Raw genomic sequence first — 18,217 nt, forward strand, 5'->3', positions numbered from 1 at the left:
GGATATTGTTTGATCTGATAATTTTCTACCAACTTAATGTCTACTTCTTACATGTGTTATTTTTTATTTTTTTTTAACATTTTAGTAAATTGCTTTACTTTTGAAAAATTCATTTCTTGATTACCTGAAGAGTTTTGATGGTTCTTGTAGTAGCTTCTTTTAATTTCTGGAGATGACTTGGGAGTTGGTAAAGAAACATTGCCCTGCAGTAAGGGTGGTGATAAAGCTGGGAGGGCTTGGGAGAGAATTTCTACTATTACCTCTGAGCCCTTGAGGCCAGATAGTGATAGGTTAGCAAAAGCCATGTCATCTAAGTCAGTGCTAGTAATAGAGTAAAACATTCAGAGTATAACAATATGGTTACAACACTTAGCACTGAACCATTAGAATTGCATCTTCATACGGCTGAGGGTATTCTCCTTTCAAAGCCATCAGTTCTTTTTCAGGGGGAGGGGAGAACCAGAAATATTCCTTGCCCCTGACAATCTCCCTCCCACTGCAGGTGGCTGCCCAAACACTACTATCAGGTCCTGGCCTTAAGGTTTGCTGTGGAAGAGATCAACAAGAACCCCAGTCTATTACCCAATAGAACCCTGGGATTTCACATCTACAATGCCTATCACAGTGATGAAATGACCCTGGAGAGTTCCCTCATGTGGCTGTCAGGCCAGGGACAGACCATCCCAAATTACTGCTGTGAGAGGCAGGGCAAGTCTGTAGCGGTCATTGGAGGAGCCACTTCTGAACTGACCGTTGCCACTGGAACCCTGCTGGAGCTCTATAAATTCCCACAGGTAGGGAAATCATAGGTTCTGTTCAGCCTCACTGGTTGGAGGGCAGAGGCAGGGCTCTGAGGGTCTGGCACTTGAAATACAAACCCCAACTAGCTTGTGTCCAATGCATCTTCCAGGTGGTTCTCAGAGAAGAAAAAGAAAACCCAGAGACTCAGGGGATCAGAAGGCTTCCCTTATTCAGAACTAGTAGCAAGCAGCCTATTCTGACTTACAAAACTTTTGAAATAATTCGGTTGAATTCTGCAAATATTTATTAAGCTTCCAATATTTGCAAGATCCAGTGTTCAAGGCTGGTGCTACTAAGAAAGAAAAAGTCAGAAATAATTCACATTCTTCCAGCAAGAGTAGGTTTTATGGAGGAGATGGGACCTTCAGAGGCCTAGATGATCAAAAGTACTTTAACAAGCAGTCATGAAGAATGGATCCATTCTAGGTACAAGACGATGAAGACAGTAGGTTGAGATGGGTGGGTGGGGAAATCTTTGCTATATGAACTCGTTGAACTTACAAAAGTTCATGTTTGCTTCCTATTCAGATCAGTTATGGTCTCTTTGATCCAGTCTTGAATGACCTAGTCCAATTCCCTTCTGTCTATCAGATGGCCCCCAGGGACACATTTCTTGCCCTTGGCATGGTCAGATTGATGCTGCATTTCAAGTGGACCTGGGTGGGACTGGTTACCTCAGATGATTCAAGAGGTCAGAAATTCCTCAGGAACCTTCAAGAAGAAATGGTCAGACATGGTGTCTGTGTAGCCTTTATAGAGAAGATCATCACTGGACAGTCACTGGATGTGGACTGGTATCAAGGTTTTATGCACAGAATGTTATTTTATACAGCCAAAGTGATTGTTATTTATGGAGATACAAATTCGTTACTTAGCCAGATGTTTACCAAGAATCCTTATCACATTCTTAAAAAAATTGTGGATCACCAGCAGTCACTGGGATATTGCAAAGAAACCTGGTTATTACTATTTTGGTCATTTCAATGGGGCTCTGGTACTTTCAGATCAGACAAGTCAGATTCCTGGGTTCAAACATTTTCTGAAAACCATTAATCCTAACAAGTACCCAGAGGATATTTTCCTTAGGAACTTCTGGAATGCAGCTTTTGGATGTACATATAAACATGGAAAGGTAGATGGAGGGGTGTGTTCACCAAATGCTTCCTTAGACACAGTACGTTGGACTTATTTAGACATCGCTATGCCTGCCCAGAGTTATGCTGTCTACACTGCTGTGTATGCTCTGGCCTGGGCTCTTCATGAAATGTTCTTGCTGAGATCAGAAGTGGAACCCAATAGAGATGGAGACAACAAGATTGGTTACCCCTGGAAGGTAAGAGCTCCCTAAAAGCACTGATGTCCAAATTATTGACTATGGGAACTGTCATGTTCTGAAAAGAGAAAGGGGTTTAGTAACTCAGCTCACCTCGTTTTTCAGTGAGGAACCCTTGCACAGCAGACAGGTAGATTCAGGGCATAATGTTTCATTTCTGATCTTTATAGCATTGTGAGCATTTCAGATCCAGGTGACAAGATGTGGAAGTGAGAATCCAGTTCATCTGTTTCCTGCATATCTTTGACAGGGAAGATATCATGGGAAAGAGAAGACCACTAAGTCTACAGGGTCCACATCTCCACGAGGTTCTGAGGAAGTCAGAGTCAGGCATCTCTCCTTTTCCTGGAACCCTTAAATACAGCACAGAAGCATGGTGCAATGGATAGAGCCCTGGTTCTGAAGTCAGAGGATCAGGTTCCATATCCTGCTTCTGATGCTTCCCACCCAGGTGCCATTGACCAAGATCCTGGATCTCCCCAGGCTTTATCTAGAAATAAAAAAGCTGGACTAAATAGCCTAGATCTAAACCTTCAAATCGGATATTTAGTCTCAAAACAAAGATTTCTGTAGTGGCTTTTCTAAAACATAAGCTACTTGAGAGTAGGAATTTCTCTTATTTTTGTTTTTAGTCTCAAGCACTAGCATGATGCTATCCTCTTAGATTCCCATTTCTCCTAACTCCAATACATCATTTACAGAGCTGTCAATAAATCAGCAAATAGGCATTTATAATGGTCCTACTAGTTGACATAATATGATATGAAATGCAGATATGAAAAAAAGATGAAAAATAATTTACTCTCAAGAACCTAATGATGAAAGAGACAACATATGTGTGCATGTGTATATACATATTTACATACACATATAAGCACATATACATATATTTATTTAGATGCATATTTATTCATATATACACATATGCACATATTTGTATGGGGGGCAGCTAGGTGGTGCAGTGGATATAGCACCAGTTCAGGAGTCAGGAGGACCTGAGTTCAAATCTCACCTCAGGCACTTGCTACTCACCAGCTGTGTGATCTTGCACAAGTCACTTAACCTCAATTACCTCATCCTGGGTCATTTCCAGTCATCCTGATGAATATCAGGTCACTGGATTCAGATGGCTCTGGAGGAGAAGTGAGGCTGATGACCTCCATAGCCCTCCCTCACTCAAAACAAAGTCAAGTGTAAGTCGTGTCATCATTTCTCGAATGGCATGGTCTTCTTCGCCAAGGAAGGATAAACACACACCCTATTTGTGTGTGTATATGTATGTATACACATGTGATTATAAAATCATATTCATGTGTGTACATGCATATGTGTATATGCATATATAAATATGTGTAACTTTAGATAGACAACCAGACAGACAGACGGATAGACAGACAGGCAGACAGACAGACAAGATAGAAAGACAGACAGAAAGACAGATGAGAGAGAGAGAGAGAGAGAGAGATTTGGCACAATGGATTCCTGGAATCAAGAAGGTTCATCTTCCTGAGTTCAAATGTGGCTTCGGACACTTAGTAGCTGTGTGAACCTGAACAATATATTTAATTCTGTTTGCCTAATTTTTCTAATCCATCAAATGAGATAGAAAATGAAATCGCAAACCACTCCTGTACCTTTGCCAAGAAAACTCCAAACAGGATACAAAAACTCAGACTCAACAGAAATGACTGACCAAAAATAACATGTGTACAGATAGGGAATGTATAGCATGTTCCGGAGGATGAGCATCTCTGGTGTGAGGACTTGGGGACTTCTTTTCAGCTCTGTTTATCCATCTTTGGTGTCCACCTAATTCAACCAATTCTCATCTGTCACTCCAAGAAGCTGTAGCATGGGCATCAGTCACCACACAGGAATCATCTGGGTTGACAGGCTAAACGAGGATGAGAATAATCAACAGAATTGGAACTTATTGATGACTTATGAGTTTATCTATCCCAATCATGCGAATATTTTCCCTAGGTGATTGCGTGGATTGAAACAATTTCATTCAATATTCGGAAAGTCAGCTGAACCAGGAACTTTGAGCTTGGTTATGCCAACGTCATCCTAGGCCATACCAGTCATCTTGACCTTTGTCCTGTCACTAGACTGCAATGACTGAGGATGAGAAACTGAAACTGATGACTTTGGACAAATCTACTTCACATACATCCAATTCATGCACAGGTTAAAACATCACCCAATGTATCTTCGAAAAGTAAAAGGACAAAACAACATATACACAAAAAAATATATGTTATATATTTATGCATGTATATATATGTATATGTGTAACATGTATATATACATAAAGAAATATAAAAATATATAACATAAAACTACTCTCAAAAACGTCTGACCATGTCACTCCCTTGACCAAACATGATGCTGCACTCTTCGTCAAGAACCATTGATGGCTCCCTGTAGCCTCTAAAAGAAAATAAAAACTCCTCAGCTTGGAATTGAAAGTCTCTCACTCTCCAATTGCAGCTTTCCAAGCTAATTTCACACAATACCTCTAATGCATTATATGTTCCAACAAAGCTACCATGTTGGCTGTTCTAGAAACTTAGGATTAATTCATCCAACTCCATGTCTTTGTACAGACCTCTAAGGCTAAAATATAATTGTACCTCACCTCTTTGTCCTGGAATCTCTAGCTTCCTTATGGACTCTGTTGCTATGCTACCACTTACAAAAAGCCTTTCTGAATTCCCTTATCAAATGTAAAAAGTACTTGGCAGAGTGCTGGCAAATAGCAGGTGCTATGGAAATCCCCTTTCCATTTGGCAGTATTTTTTTCCTCCTGGAATTATACTGCATTTAGTTTTCTGTTTCAATGTTGCACCCTCCAATAGAAGGCAAGCTTTTTAGGGGCAGATAGATTTTGTTTTCATTTTCTACTTCCAAGACCTAGCAAATACTGGGCACTTAATAATTGGTTATAAACACTTGTTGGACTCCATTGGAACCTGGAGAAAAAGGCCAGAAAGGTGCCCCCAGTTTGATAAGAGTGGAGATGGGAAAGGAGAGACAGAATGAAAGCTTGCCATGAAGGTTTACAGGAAGTGGACACTGAAGATCTCATCCATGGAGTTATTCAGAGCGCTTCCAATGGAACATTAGAAGATTGAGTCAAAGCTCAATCTGGAAATAGGAAGTTTTGATGAGGGAATTCAGAAAGGATTTTTGTAAGGGGTAGCATATAAATAGTCTGTAAGGAAGTTAGAGACTCTAGAAGGCAGAGGTGAGCTACAAGTATATTTCAGCCATAGGAGTCTATGTATGGAATTCAGTGAACCAGTCCTAAATTCAAACAGCCAGCATGCGAGTTTTGTTGGAACATATAATGCATTAGAGGTATTGTGTGAAATTAGCTGTTTGTCCTTTCCCAACTCCACTCTTATCAAACTGGGGGCACCTTTCTGGCCTTTTTCTCCAGGTTCAAAACTCCCTATTTCCAGATTGAGGTTTGGTGAAACCTTGTAGTCTGGATCCTGGTTCAGTTAGCCCAGTTTTGCGACACTTGAAAAACTTTAGCATTCTGTTCCTGTCCAAATCATTGATAAAAGTGTTACCGTAGAATCTAGCACCCATCTCTGAGATATTCTACTGGAGAACTTCTATCTACTGTTCTTCACTTTTAGCTCCACTCCTTTCTGAAGAACATCCAGTTTAACGACAGCTCTGGGAACCAGGTGGTCTTGGATAAGAAGAGGCACTCAGTGGCAAACTATGATATTCTCAACTATTTGACCTTTCGTAATGATACTGAAGTTTTGGTGAAAGTGGGAGAGTTTATTCCTCGGGCTCCTCTCAGCCAAGATATCACCATCCATGAGAAGTCAATACACTGGCCCGAGTTTGGTAAAAAGGTGAATAATAATTGAAATGGTGGTTTTATGAAAGATATAAACATTAAGAATATAGCACTTCAGAATAGTCACTATTTCATACTGTGGGCAAATGACACAAAGCCTACCTGAAGGAAGCAACTTGCCAATTGGGAGTTTTATGTCAAAGTCAGTTGAGCTGAAGTAAAGACAAGGGCAAAAGGATATATTCCCCTTTGTGTGGAGAGCCCAAGTGACAGCGAGACTTCCCCACTGGACAGTGAGGGGAGCAGGAGAATCCATCTGGTCCATGGCACCCAGGGTACAATGAAGTAGGAACATTCAGGAACTTCCTATTAGAACTAATGATTCTCAGTCATTTGTTGTTAAGCACAGTAAAATTTCTATGCTTCTGTATGCATCTGAGATATGAAAGCTCTAAATCTTTTGAAGCCCTAGAACAAAATCATGGATTATCCACTTTCTTAGATCTAGGTTCCATTAATGGGAATACTGTTTTCTCATTTTATGTCAGACCATGTCACACATATCTAAATATGCCAGCTCCCTCTACTGTAGGAATCTCTTTACTTCTACAGACAATGTCACAATCAAAAGGCAAAAAACACAGTCAACAAAGCAAGTGGTCATAAATCTAGGGTGTTAGTATGGTGGAATAGAGGAAAGTACCTAATAAAGTCAATAGAAACAGATTGGTTTTATGTTGATGATGCTAAACAATTCAGAAAATAGAAGTTCTGATAAACTTGGATGATCTTTAGGGCTGAGGAAGTGATTGATCATTTTTATCATAACAAACAATTCCAAGCAGAAAACTGGGAAAGAATTTTTACAACTACTGTCTCTGGTAAAGGACTTCTTTCTAAAATATAGAGAGAACTGAGTCAAATTTACAAGAATACAAGTCATTCCCCAATTGATAAATGGTCAAAGGATATGAACAGGCAGTTTTCAGAGGAAGAAATTAAAGCTATCTATAGTCATATGAAAAAATGCTCTAAATCAATATTGATTAGAGAAATGCAAATTAAAACAACTCTGAAGTAAGACATCACACCTATCAGATTGCCTAACATGACAAAACAGGACAATATGAATGTTGGAGAAGATGTAGGAAAATTGGAACTGTAATTCATTGTTGCTACAGTTGTGAATTTATCCAACCATTCTGAAGAGCAATTTGAAACTATGCATAAAGAGTTAAAAAAATGAGCATACCTTTTGACCCAGCAATACCACTTCTAGAGTTGCATCTCAAAGACATCACAAAAATGGGGAAAGGATTCACAAGTATAAAAATATTCATAGCAGCTGTTCTTGTGGTGGCCAAGAACTAGAAATTTAGATGTCCATCAACTTGATAATAGCCAAAAAAGTTGTTGTACAGGAATATAATGGACTATTATTGTGCTATAAGAAATGATGAACAGGTAGACTTCAAAAAAACCTGTAGAAATTTATATGAACTGATGCTGAGTGAAGTGAGCAGAACCAGGAGAACATTGTGTGCAGTAATAGCCACAGAGTGCAATGAGTGACTGATAGACTTAGCTCTTCTCAACAATTGCAAGAACCTAAAACAATTCCAAAAGACTGGCGATGGAAAATGCCATCCACATCCAGAAAAAGAAACATGAAATCTGAATGCAGATTGAAACAGACTCTTCTTGGTTTGGTTTGTTTTATGGGTTTTTTTTTTCTCATGGTTACTCCCATTCATTGTAATTCTTCTACACAACATGACTAATGTGAAAATATGTTTAATAGGAATGTTTAATAGGAAATATGTAGAGCCTATATTGGATTGTGTGCCATCTTAAGGAGGGTGAAGGGAGGGAGGGGGCAAAAATTTAAAACTTATGGAAGTGAATGTTGAAAACTAAAAATAAATAAATTGCCTTAAAAACTGGATACCAAAACTAAAATAAAATAAATTGTTTATTGACTATTTAAAATAACACCAGATAAGATTTTTGCTTCTCTTAGTATCCCCAGTGCTTAATACAGTTTCTAGCATATAATAAGCACCGACTGACTGAGTAGCTAGGTATAATTGTTTTATAAATACGTTGGCTAATATATCGGTGCCACAATAAATTTTGAGAATGGCATTGATAATGAAATAATAAACAAGTCTCTTCTTACTCATTCCGATATTGATGGATTTCTGCAAAAAGAATTTATTAAGGAATTTATATTTGGTGATTCTGGGTGGGGTGTTGGGGGAGATACAAAGGTAATAACAATATCTTTCAAATGTCATTCCTTTCTCTATGATTTGGTGATTATATTTAAGACAAACAATACTGAGTTCAATTATAAGTGCACTGAAATCTTGGTTAGAGAAATGTCAAGCTTAAGGTTAAATTTAGGTTCCCTGCCTGACTCTTTTTCCCATGGATTCTCCCTTCCCTGCCACAGCTCGGCCCTGACTTTGCTCCTGCGAAGGATACTGGAATACAAAGCCTGTTCCAAACTCTCTACTTTGAGACCCTCAGAATCTTTAGTTCTGAGACAATTGCATCCTTTTATGTGAATTTCTTTCCTTACTGACAAGAATCTCAAAGGATGCCTTTAACTGCTTCAAAGAAGTAGATTGATCCTGTTCTGATTGAATCCATTGAAAAAATGCTCTTCCTTAGTAAAGATGATCACTTTTAAGTAGGAGGAATAGTTAATGAAGAAAGGCCCTGGGGAGAGAGACAGAGAGGCAGAGACACACAGAGAGACAGACAAAGAAACAGAGAGAGAGACAGAGACAGAGACAGAGTTACACTATATTTTTTTCCTGAAGAAATCCACTAAGGTGTGTTTGGCAAAGTTCAAATTCCCAAATCTCAGAGAGAATTCTTTAGGGACTTGAGGAGTCATTGAGGAGTTGAAGGAGCATTACCCTTTTTTAAGATTTTGAATACTTCCCTGTGTAGCCTCCTCTCTCCAGATGCAGTAAAAGCTGTGGCCCTGGATTCCAGATAAAAGCAAAGGAGGGAAAACCCATCTGCTGTTTTGACTGTGCCCCCTGCCCACAGGGGCAGATTTCCAACCAAACAGGTAAGTCTATGTAGACACTCTCCTCTTTCTTCACCAGACACAGATCATGAGAAACTAGAGAACTCCCAGGTCACATTTAGGCAATGAAAACTTTCTTCTTATGGAACATGATGTCTAAGGACCATGGGAAGCTCATACAGGAAAGATCAGAAAAAAAAATCAAACAGATTGAAGGCCAAAGTGATCGATGTTACTGAGAGTTTGTGGATTTGAGGTCCACCAAATTGGGAATTTCTTGCCCAGGCTCACTGTGACACCATGGCCCAGAGACAGACTTTTGGAAAGAGTGCCTATTGTCAATGATCACAAAATACAAGTATTTTGTTCTAGTTTTATACAAGAGAAAGATAAAGTGACCAGTTTCACTCATACAACTATTCAAAAAAGCTAGTACTTCAGAGCCAGGACACTGGACTGAAATTCATTGCCTTTTTCAATTCATCTAAACTTTCTTTCCTAGATGTTTACTTAATATGTTAAACAGCGAATGCCAAATAGACAGCCTCATCACTCACTCAGGAAATTCCTTCCCCTTTGAATGACCAGTGACTGGCATCATGTGCATATTTCCACGCATTCGACATAAAACTTTGATCTTTGGAAAGATACAAATATATTTTGAAGACAAAATTTCATATGACAAAGCCAACTAGGCACAAATTGGACAAATCGGTGTTAATGTTAGAAAAGCAGGAATAATGTATTCTGTGGAAAAAATCTAACTACAAAGCAATACCCCTGTGAAAAAGTTCTTACAATAATCATTGACGAGTAAAGGAAGTCCTTTGGAAAATATTCTCTCCTCATCAGGAAGTCAGTGAAAACAGTAATTTTTGAAGGGCGTCTCCTGAGCATGGCTGAAAGATAAACTGGACATTCCTCTCCTCACCTAAAATAGACAGAATTGAGGAGGGCCTTGCCCAGAACAGAGGAGAAAGAAAGTTTTCATCCTAGAACTACCACACACCCTGTCCCTCCTATGTTGTTCTTTTAATACTTGAAAACAATATCTCATAAGGTTTTGCCCTCTTAATGAAGGGAAATAGTGCTGGGTTCTAATAAGTTAAAGGACTCTGAGAACCATTACATTTGAAAATTGGAAGGCACTCAGCAGCCATCAGTACCCCAGTATCACATACCAAAAAGGGGTTCCCCAGGTTCTGCTTAAAGACCCCCAAGAAGTGATACCCCACCATTTCCAGGAAGCCCTGCCCATTTCTACACCATATTCACCATTGAAAAGCTCTCCCCGACATAAAGCCTACAATTGTCTACCCTCAGTTCTCAGCCTACCTCAGGTTTTGACCCCAGGAAACAAAGAGAGCAAGTCTGGTCTGCCCTCCATATGACAGTCCTTTACACTTACATGGCAATGGATGTCTTGTCCCTTCAGAATCTTCTCCAGGCCAACGAAGCCAGTTCTTTTGATCAACATTCCTGGAGTATTCCAAATTGTTACCTGTCAAAGGAACTTAAGAGTCATGTTGGTAAAGCCCCCAAAATATGATGTCAAAAACTACATGTACAGAGACATGCCATCATCAATAGACTAAGCATCACCAGAAACGGCAAAGGAAACAAGATCTTTAAAAGTTGTAGGACTTGTATCTCCACACACAATTCCAGAAGAAATCTATAAAGGCTAATGTATTCAGGGCAATCAGGGAGTCATTTTCCTTTGAGAAGGGATTACAAAGAAGAGAGAGTTCCAAGCTGAAGAGATGGACCCTTGAAAGGATTGTGGTTGTGGCCCAAGTACAGTAAATCAAGTCAGCAATACTTGCTGACATACTGCTGTCAAATTTATACTAATATTAAGAATAACAATAATTGGTGGTGGTACCTTTGTTTATAAAATATTCTAAGAATGATACTCAAAATACCTAGCATTTATATAGATGTTTAAGGCTTGGAAAACACTTTTCTTTTGTTCATTCGATACTCATAACAATTTTATGAGAGAGGTACAATTATTATCAACATTTTAGAGATGATGAATTGAGATAGAAAGAAATTAACTAGCTGATCCAAAATCACAAAGCCACAGAGTGTCTGAGACTGCATTCAAACTCAGGTCTTCCAAGTCCCATGTTCTATGCACTGCCACTAGATTCTGATTCCCCTGGGACCACATGGAGCAATTTGTATTATTAAAACAGTGATATTTCAGCCCTTTAATAGGAAAGGTTTACTGAGGCTAACCTATTGAGATCTTGCATGTTCTCTTCAGACACAGATCAATGCAGGAAATGCCCTGAAGATCAATATCCCAACAGGCAGAGGGATCAGTGCCTCCTCAAACTGGTGATCTTCCTGGACTATGAAGAACCCTTGGGCATGACTTTGGCCTCTGTGGCTGTTGGCTTCTCTCTCCTCACAGCTCTGGTTCTCTGGGTCTTTGTGAAGCACCAAAACACCCCCATAGTCAGAGCCAATAACAGGGATCTCAGCTACATTCTTCTCATCTCCCTTGTCCTCTGTTTCCTCTGCTCTCTACTCTTCATTGGCCGCCCAACTGCCACCACTTGCCTCTTACGACAAACAACATTTGGAGTCCTGTTCACGATGGCCATCTCCTCTATTTTGGCCAAAACAATCATTGTGGTCCTGGCCTTCAGAGCCACAAGGCCAGGCAGCAGCAGCAGGAAATGGCTCAGATCCAGAGCACCCATTTCACTTGTTCTTTTTTGCACCTTGATTCAAGTCATGCTCTGTGGAATCTGGTTGCTGCTCTCTCCCCCATTCCCACAGGCAGACACACACTCTGACTATGAGTACATCATCCTGGAGTGCAATGAGGGCTCTCTCATTGCCTTCTACTTTGTCCTGGGCTATATGGGATTCTTGGCCCTGGGGAGTTTCACTGTGGCTTTTCTAGTCAGAAATCTCCCTGACACCTTCAATGAAGCCAAGTTCATCACCTTCAGCATGCTGGTCTTCTGCAGTGTCTGGGTCTCCTTCCTCCCCATGTACCAGAACACCAAGGGGAAGATGATGGTGGCCGTGGAGATCTTCTCCATCTTGAGCTCCAGTGCAGGCTTGCTAGGCTGCATCTTCATACCCAAATGCTATGTGATCCTTCTTCAGCCACAGAAGAACACCAAGAAAACTTGGATGAACAAGTCCAATTCCTGAGTCAAGATTCATTCTGAAATGTTCTGCAGGACTCCCACTAATGAGATTTTTAACAATTAACACAAATTAATCTTACATTCATAGTATCCCAGTGAAACCTATTGAACTTCGACACTCTGCTAAACAAGAGCTTCTTGTCTATTCCACCATTTTCATCAGGTCCCAGCTTCATGGACCTGATGAGGCCGTCTTTCAGAGCTAATACTCCTCCCCCACTCCATTTGATCCATCTATGAGTTATAGAAATTCTCGCATGATTTCTGCATGAACAATTCCTTCCTTTCAATTTCCTCAATTATAACATTTGTCATACTATTCTTCAACTTGCGACTTAGTTACTGACCCTTTTGAGGTTTTTCCTTTATTCTCTCTACATTTTCTGTCTTATCTGAAAGCAAGATTTAAGATTTACTTTCATTGAATGTATTTTGCTTCAATAATTCATTTTTATAATACTCATGACTTTTTTTCTTGGTTGTAATCCTAGCTCCTTTGAACTATAGAATATCATATTTCAAGCCCTCAGATCCCTTGATGTACAAGTTGTTAACCTTGTGTTATCCTGTTTGGGTTTCCACAATGTTGAATTTTTTCTTTCTGGCTGCTTGTAATATTTTCTCCTTGGCCTTGGAACTCTGAAATTTGGCTTTAATACTCCTTGGAATTTTTCTTTGGGGATATCTCTCAGAATTGATCATTGGAGTCTTTCCATTTTTATTTTATCCTTTGATTCTAGAATATCAGGGCAGTTTTTCTTGATAGTATCTCGCAAATTAGGTTTAGGCTTTTTTTTTATCATGGTTTTTAGGTAGACCAATATTTACTATATTGTCTCTCCTGCATCTGTTTTCAATCAGTTGTCTTTCCAATGACATATTTCACATTGACTTCTATTTTTTCATTCTTTTGGTTTTGTTTTATAATTTCGTGATTTCTCATCGAATCATTAACTTCCATTTCCTCCATTCTAATTATTGAGGAATTATTTTCTTCAGTCAGTTTTGGACCTGCTTTTCCGTTTGGCCAATTCTGCTTCTTAAGAAATTCCTCTCCTCACTGACCTTTTGGATCTCTTTACTCATTTAGTCTATTTTTAATATGCTATTTTCTTCTGGATTTTTGGGGGGGTCTCTATAATTTAGTAAGCAATTAACTCATTTTTTTTCATGTTTTTCTTGCATCATTCTCATTTTTCTTTCCAATTTTTCCTTTCCTTCTCCTACCTGACTTTCAAAGTTCTTTATAAGCTCTTTCATGGCCTGAGACCAACTCGTATTCTTCTTGGAAGCTTTGGATGTAGGAATTTTTAGTTTGTTTTCTTCTTCTGACTGTATGTTCTGATCTTGTCAAAATAATTTTCTGTAGTCTGAGCTTTGTTCTGCTGTTTGTTCATTTTTCAAGCCAATTATTTGAAATTTTAACTCTTTTTTAAGGAAAGCTTCTGCTTCTAGTGTCAAGGGTGTGCTGTCCCAAGCTTCAGGCGTTTTGTGCACTGTTTTCAGAGATATTTCTAGGATCTGTAAGTTTGCAGTTCTTTCAAAGTGGTGTGATCTAAGGAGAGGTGTTTACTCCTCTCCTGTCCTGTGCTCTGGTCTGTGAGTGATCACAAGCACTCTTTTCTGCCCTGGAACTGTGAGAAAGGTTCCGTCCCCACTGCTGCCACAAACTCTGCTATGCCAGTGCTCCTCTATGTCCCAGGACTGCCACCTAGCACTGCAACCCAGATCCAAGTATGGGCAAAGCAACAGAATCCTGCCTCAGAGCCAGCAAGGAGACCCCTGAAATTTCTTTCTGATCACTTGTTCTATCCCCTTACCATCTATGGGCTGAGAGCCCTGGCCACGGCTTCCACTACTACTGCCACTTCTGCCACTGTCACTGCTGATTTAGTCAGTCACAAGGCCTATTCCGAGTTTGTTGGGGACTGTGCTGTGCTGTGGCCAGAGCTCGACTGCATTCCTCTTACACGCAGATCTGACAGACCTTTCCTACTAACCTAAAGTCTGGCATTTGTGGGTTGAGAAGTCTAGAAACCACCAAAGCTGCCAGCAGTTCAGTCCCATGAGGCCTGCTCTAGGTTCACTGGGTGCAGTCTAAGTTGGCACAGCCATTCCTGGCCTGTACTTCTCTCACAGCCCAGTACAGTGGACATTTTCTTTTGATCTTCTGACTTGTTTTGGGCTGGAAATTTGTTTCACTCTGTCTCGTTGTGGATTTTGCTGTTCTAGAATTTGTTTTTGAGTCATTTTTACAGGTATTTGGAGGGGTTTGGGGAAGAGTTCAAGAGGGTCCCTGTCTTCAGACACCTGAAACTTACTAGCTGTGTGATCTTGGCCAAGTCACTGGCACCCCAATTGTCCTGTCTTCTCCCCTCCAAAAATGAAAATAAAAGAGATTCCTTCTCTTTGCTCCACCAGCTTGGCTCCACCACCCCCCAGGATTTTTTGTAGTGCCTTTCTGTATTCAGTGGTGTGAAAGGATGAGCGAGAGAGAGGGAAAAAGAGGGGGTGATGATATAAAACGCTTACTAAAAATCTAGGTCCTTATTCATAACCCTCAAAAAATAAACAAAAATTATAAATTGCTAATGATCCCTAGCAAGGCTGCACAGTGGATACAACTCTGGTCGTGGAGTCAGGAAGACCTGATTTTAAATCCAGACTCTGACATTAGTTTTCTGACCCTAGGAAAGTCACTTGATGCAGATTGCCCCAGTTTGCTTCTTTGTAAAATAGGCCAGAAAGGGAAATGACAAACCATTCCAATACTTTTGCCAGGTAATCATAGGGGTCACAAAGAATCATACAAGACATATAACTGAATGACAACAAAATACCTACTTATCTAATATTTGCAAGAATAACTCACATAAGTATAGAAGGCATTGCTAATAAGGCATAATATGAGTCAGTCAGTTAATAAGCACTTATTATATAGGAAACTGTTGTATGAGAATTCATTATACAGAGAATTATTAGAAGGAAATGGACAGGATTTCCTATTCAACAATTCTATAGGACGTTATACCTTTTCATCCATTTAAGAAACACAATGATATAGAGAATACAAGATTGCAGTGCATTTTATTCTTTAATTCATCTAATTCAATAGAGTAAGATATCTTCTTAATGACTTGTAAGGCAAGCAAAGTAGGATATTTTCTTGTGATTTTTTTTTTAATATAAAGTGTCTCTGATTGAATAATATGATTAGGGAAGATTTCCCCACTCATTAACTGGTCTGGAAAGATCTGCAGGAAGGCCTACACCTTTTGTAAATGAGGCATTGGTTCTCAAGGGTTGTGATGCCCTCTGGCTCTGAAAAGTGTATCAAAATTCTGCGATGAGGTTTAACTTTGGGGTTTAGTTTTTGGAAGAAGCTTTGTGTGCCAGATGAGACTGTGGGAAGCCATTAAGCAGGGCCACAGACTTTGAAAACCCAGATGGTGGTGCTTCCTTCTCTGGTAATCATGTATGTCTGGTCAGACAATTGGAAGCTTGCCTCTTCTTGTATTTTTCTCTATTGGTGAATGGCATGTATGTTTCTGATTAAAGTGATTGTTAACCTCCCAAAAGTAGTCTTTGCTCTCTGAAAAGCAAATCAAAGAACCTATGATAGCAGGTCCCCCTGTGCATGTTGGGGTGATTATTGTTACATGATGTCACCCCAAAAAGACAACTATCATGTATTTCTCAAAAATGTACAAAATTCTTTAAAAGATATAGTAACAATATCAAGAATTTGGTATTGTGAACCTCTGACTCATCATAGGGGGTCTCCAAGATATGGAACTAATGTACCTATTTGTGCCTAATGGCAGCCATCTCTAGGGCAGGAGCAGGGAGAAGGGAAGAAAAGATATTTACATGATAATTTTATTACATATTTGAAAGGAATAACACGTTGTGCATAGTAGATTTGCACCTTTATTTGCAGGCATCCTTTTATTGTACTATGTTATGAAAATGCTCATTTTCTTCCGTAAATGAAAAATAGAATTTAATAATACTTTTTAAAGAGAAACACGTGTGCCCAGGGTAACTCTCAATTCTGGAACTGTGGGTCTTGATCTCTTTTTTTCCTCAAGAACAGTCCATCCAAAAGTGTGTTGATAGGCATAGTACTGACATTGAATGGATAGGCTGCTGCTAAGTTCAGCACTCTTTAGCTTCACCCGACTGCTCTCCAGGGCTGCCAAATTCCTCTACTGGGAAGGAGTCAGCAAAGCAGACTATCACATTACTCTACTGAACCAGAATATTCCTGCATCGCTTGTACCAGAACAGGAAGAGGATACAGGTCTGGGATTTTCTAATTTACAAAATTAGAAATCTAGATTTTTCTAGATTTTTTTCTAATCTAGATTTTCTAGATTTTTCTAATCTAGATTTTCTAAAATCCATTATTAGATTAGATTAAATTCCTCATCTAAAGTGGAAATTCTTTCATTGAGAGACCTCACTTTAACCTCATGGTGATTAAACAAATCCTCATTTCTGCTAGTCAATCAAGCAATAACTAGACAATGTACATTTGTCCAATATTCTCAAAGTAATTCCAAATTTCAAAGTTTCCAGATCCAAAAGTTCTTCTGTTAATTACATAGAATTTAAGTTCTGGGAAACAGAACACCATGATCAGCTTCACCCTTAGTAAGTGCCTTATCTCTGTGTATTTCTTTCTTAGGATTTTGTTTTCAAATATACAAGACTCACGTTTATCTTTGTCTTATCCCTTTTGATTAGTAAAATTGTCAAAAATCTAAATAGCACACTTCCTTTCACAAACAGTGGTGAAGATGTTAGGAAAGATCTCAGGAGATTCACCTTAGATCTTAAGGAAGTGAGAATGAAATAAGATAGATGATACTTCCAGATCACCTCCATGGTCTTGACAACTGCCACCCCTTAATGAATTCATTTGGGACTACTCAGTTCATATTGTATTCTTGAAGGGTGACAGCTTATATTGGAGGTTACTCTCTTGTGCCTAGGTCATAAATTATTTTCAGAGGACCAGGAGAGTCAACCAGCAAGGATGGTATCAACTTTACAAGAACACCAGCATAAAAACATTCAGTCCTCTAAAAAAGTCATTCCCTTTTAGGCAATGACTGAGAAAAATTACCCCTGAGGAGCTCCTAGAAAATGCTACATATTCTGTAGGAGCCCAGGAGAAATGGAATGAGATGGTGACGTGATGGCTGCTGAGTCATAAAAGAAATTACAGAAGAACCATGGTTTTATCAATACCCAAAGAGGGCCACCTAGCAAAAGGTCTTATCTGTTGGGAACTTCTAGAGGGACAGAAAACCAAACAATTTTGAAATTGTTAGTATCCGATTATCATTACTATTAGCATTATTAATAAATTATTAGCTGATCATTGGGAGGGAAGAAGAAACAGATTTTCATTAATTAAAGAAGCAAAATATAAATTAAAGTGGAAGGGAAGATTATGTTACAAGGCACCCAGCACACCTCTGTCAGGAAGAGGTCATACAAAACTGATCCTTATTTCCTCTTTTGACAAGGTTACATAATAGGCATGAACTGAATAATCAATCAGCAGTCATTGGTGGATCCTTGATAAGTGCTAGAAAATACGATAAGAACTGAATATGAAAAAAAAACTATTTGACAAAGTATATAATGCTATTATTGTATGAAAGATGCTGATATTTCTGCTAGAATGTGCTACAATGGGATGGAATTGGAATTGATTGAATGGTTGAACTCAAAGAGAAAGCATTCACAGTTAAAAATCAGCTTGAAAGATTTCCAGTCAACCTGTGTTCTGCCCAATGACACTTAATGTTTCATGAATAAATAAGACAATGGTGCCAATGAGAGCCTTACCAAATTGCAGAATAAATACAACTTATAATAGTGCGCGCTCTCTCTCTCTCTCTCTCTCTCTCTCTCTCTCTCTCTCTCTCTCTCTCTCTCTCTCTCCTCTCCCTCTCCCTCTCCCTCTCCCTCTCCCTCTCCCTCTCCCTCTCCCTCTCCCTCTCCCTCTCCCTCTCCCTCTCCCTCTCCCT

At 39.3% G+C, this 18,217-nt stretch overlaps 1 protein-coding gene and 1 long non-coding RNA gene across 2 annotated transcripts; one reads left to right on the plus strand and one right to left on the minus strand.

The window, feature by feature from the left end:
• Positions 1–303: 303 nt before the first annotated feature.
• On the plus strand, positions 304–12,177 carry LOC140507318 (vomeronasal type-2 receptor 26-like). Its single transcript, XM_072615432.1, is given in 7 exon segments — positions 304–314; positions 503–794; positions 1,330–1,701; positions 1,703–2,134; positions 5,785–6,012; positions 8,919–9,042; positions 11,273–12,177. Coding segments are annotated over 7 exon segments (2,364 nt in total).
• Positions 9,718–10,512, minus strand: LOC140508278 (uncharacterized). Its single transcript, XR_011968357.1, has 2 exons — positions 10,409–10,512; positions 9,718–9,931 (listed from the first exon to the last, which is right to left on the minus strand). It is a non-coding gene; the product is annotated as an uncharacterized lncRNA (long non-coding RNA).
• Positions 12,178–18,217: the final 6,040 nt, after the last annotated feature.

The sequence above is a fragment of the Notamacropus eugenii genome, chromosome 5 (genome assembly GCF_028372415.1).
Source record: "Notamacropus eugenii isolate mMacEug1 chromosome 5, mMacEug1.pri_v2, whole genome shotgun sequence".
Classification (NCBI taxonomy): Eukaryota; Metazoa; Chordata; class Mammalia; order Diprotodontia; family Macropodidae; genus Notamacropus; species Notamacropus eugenii.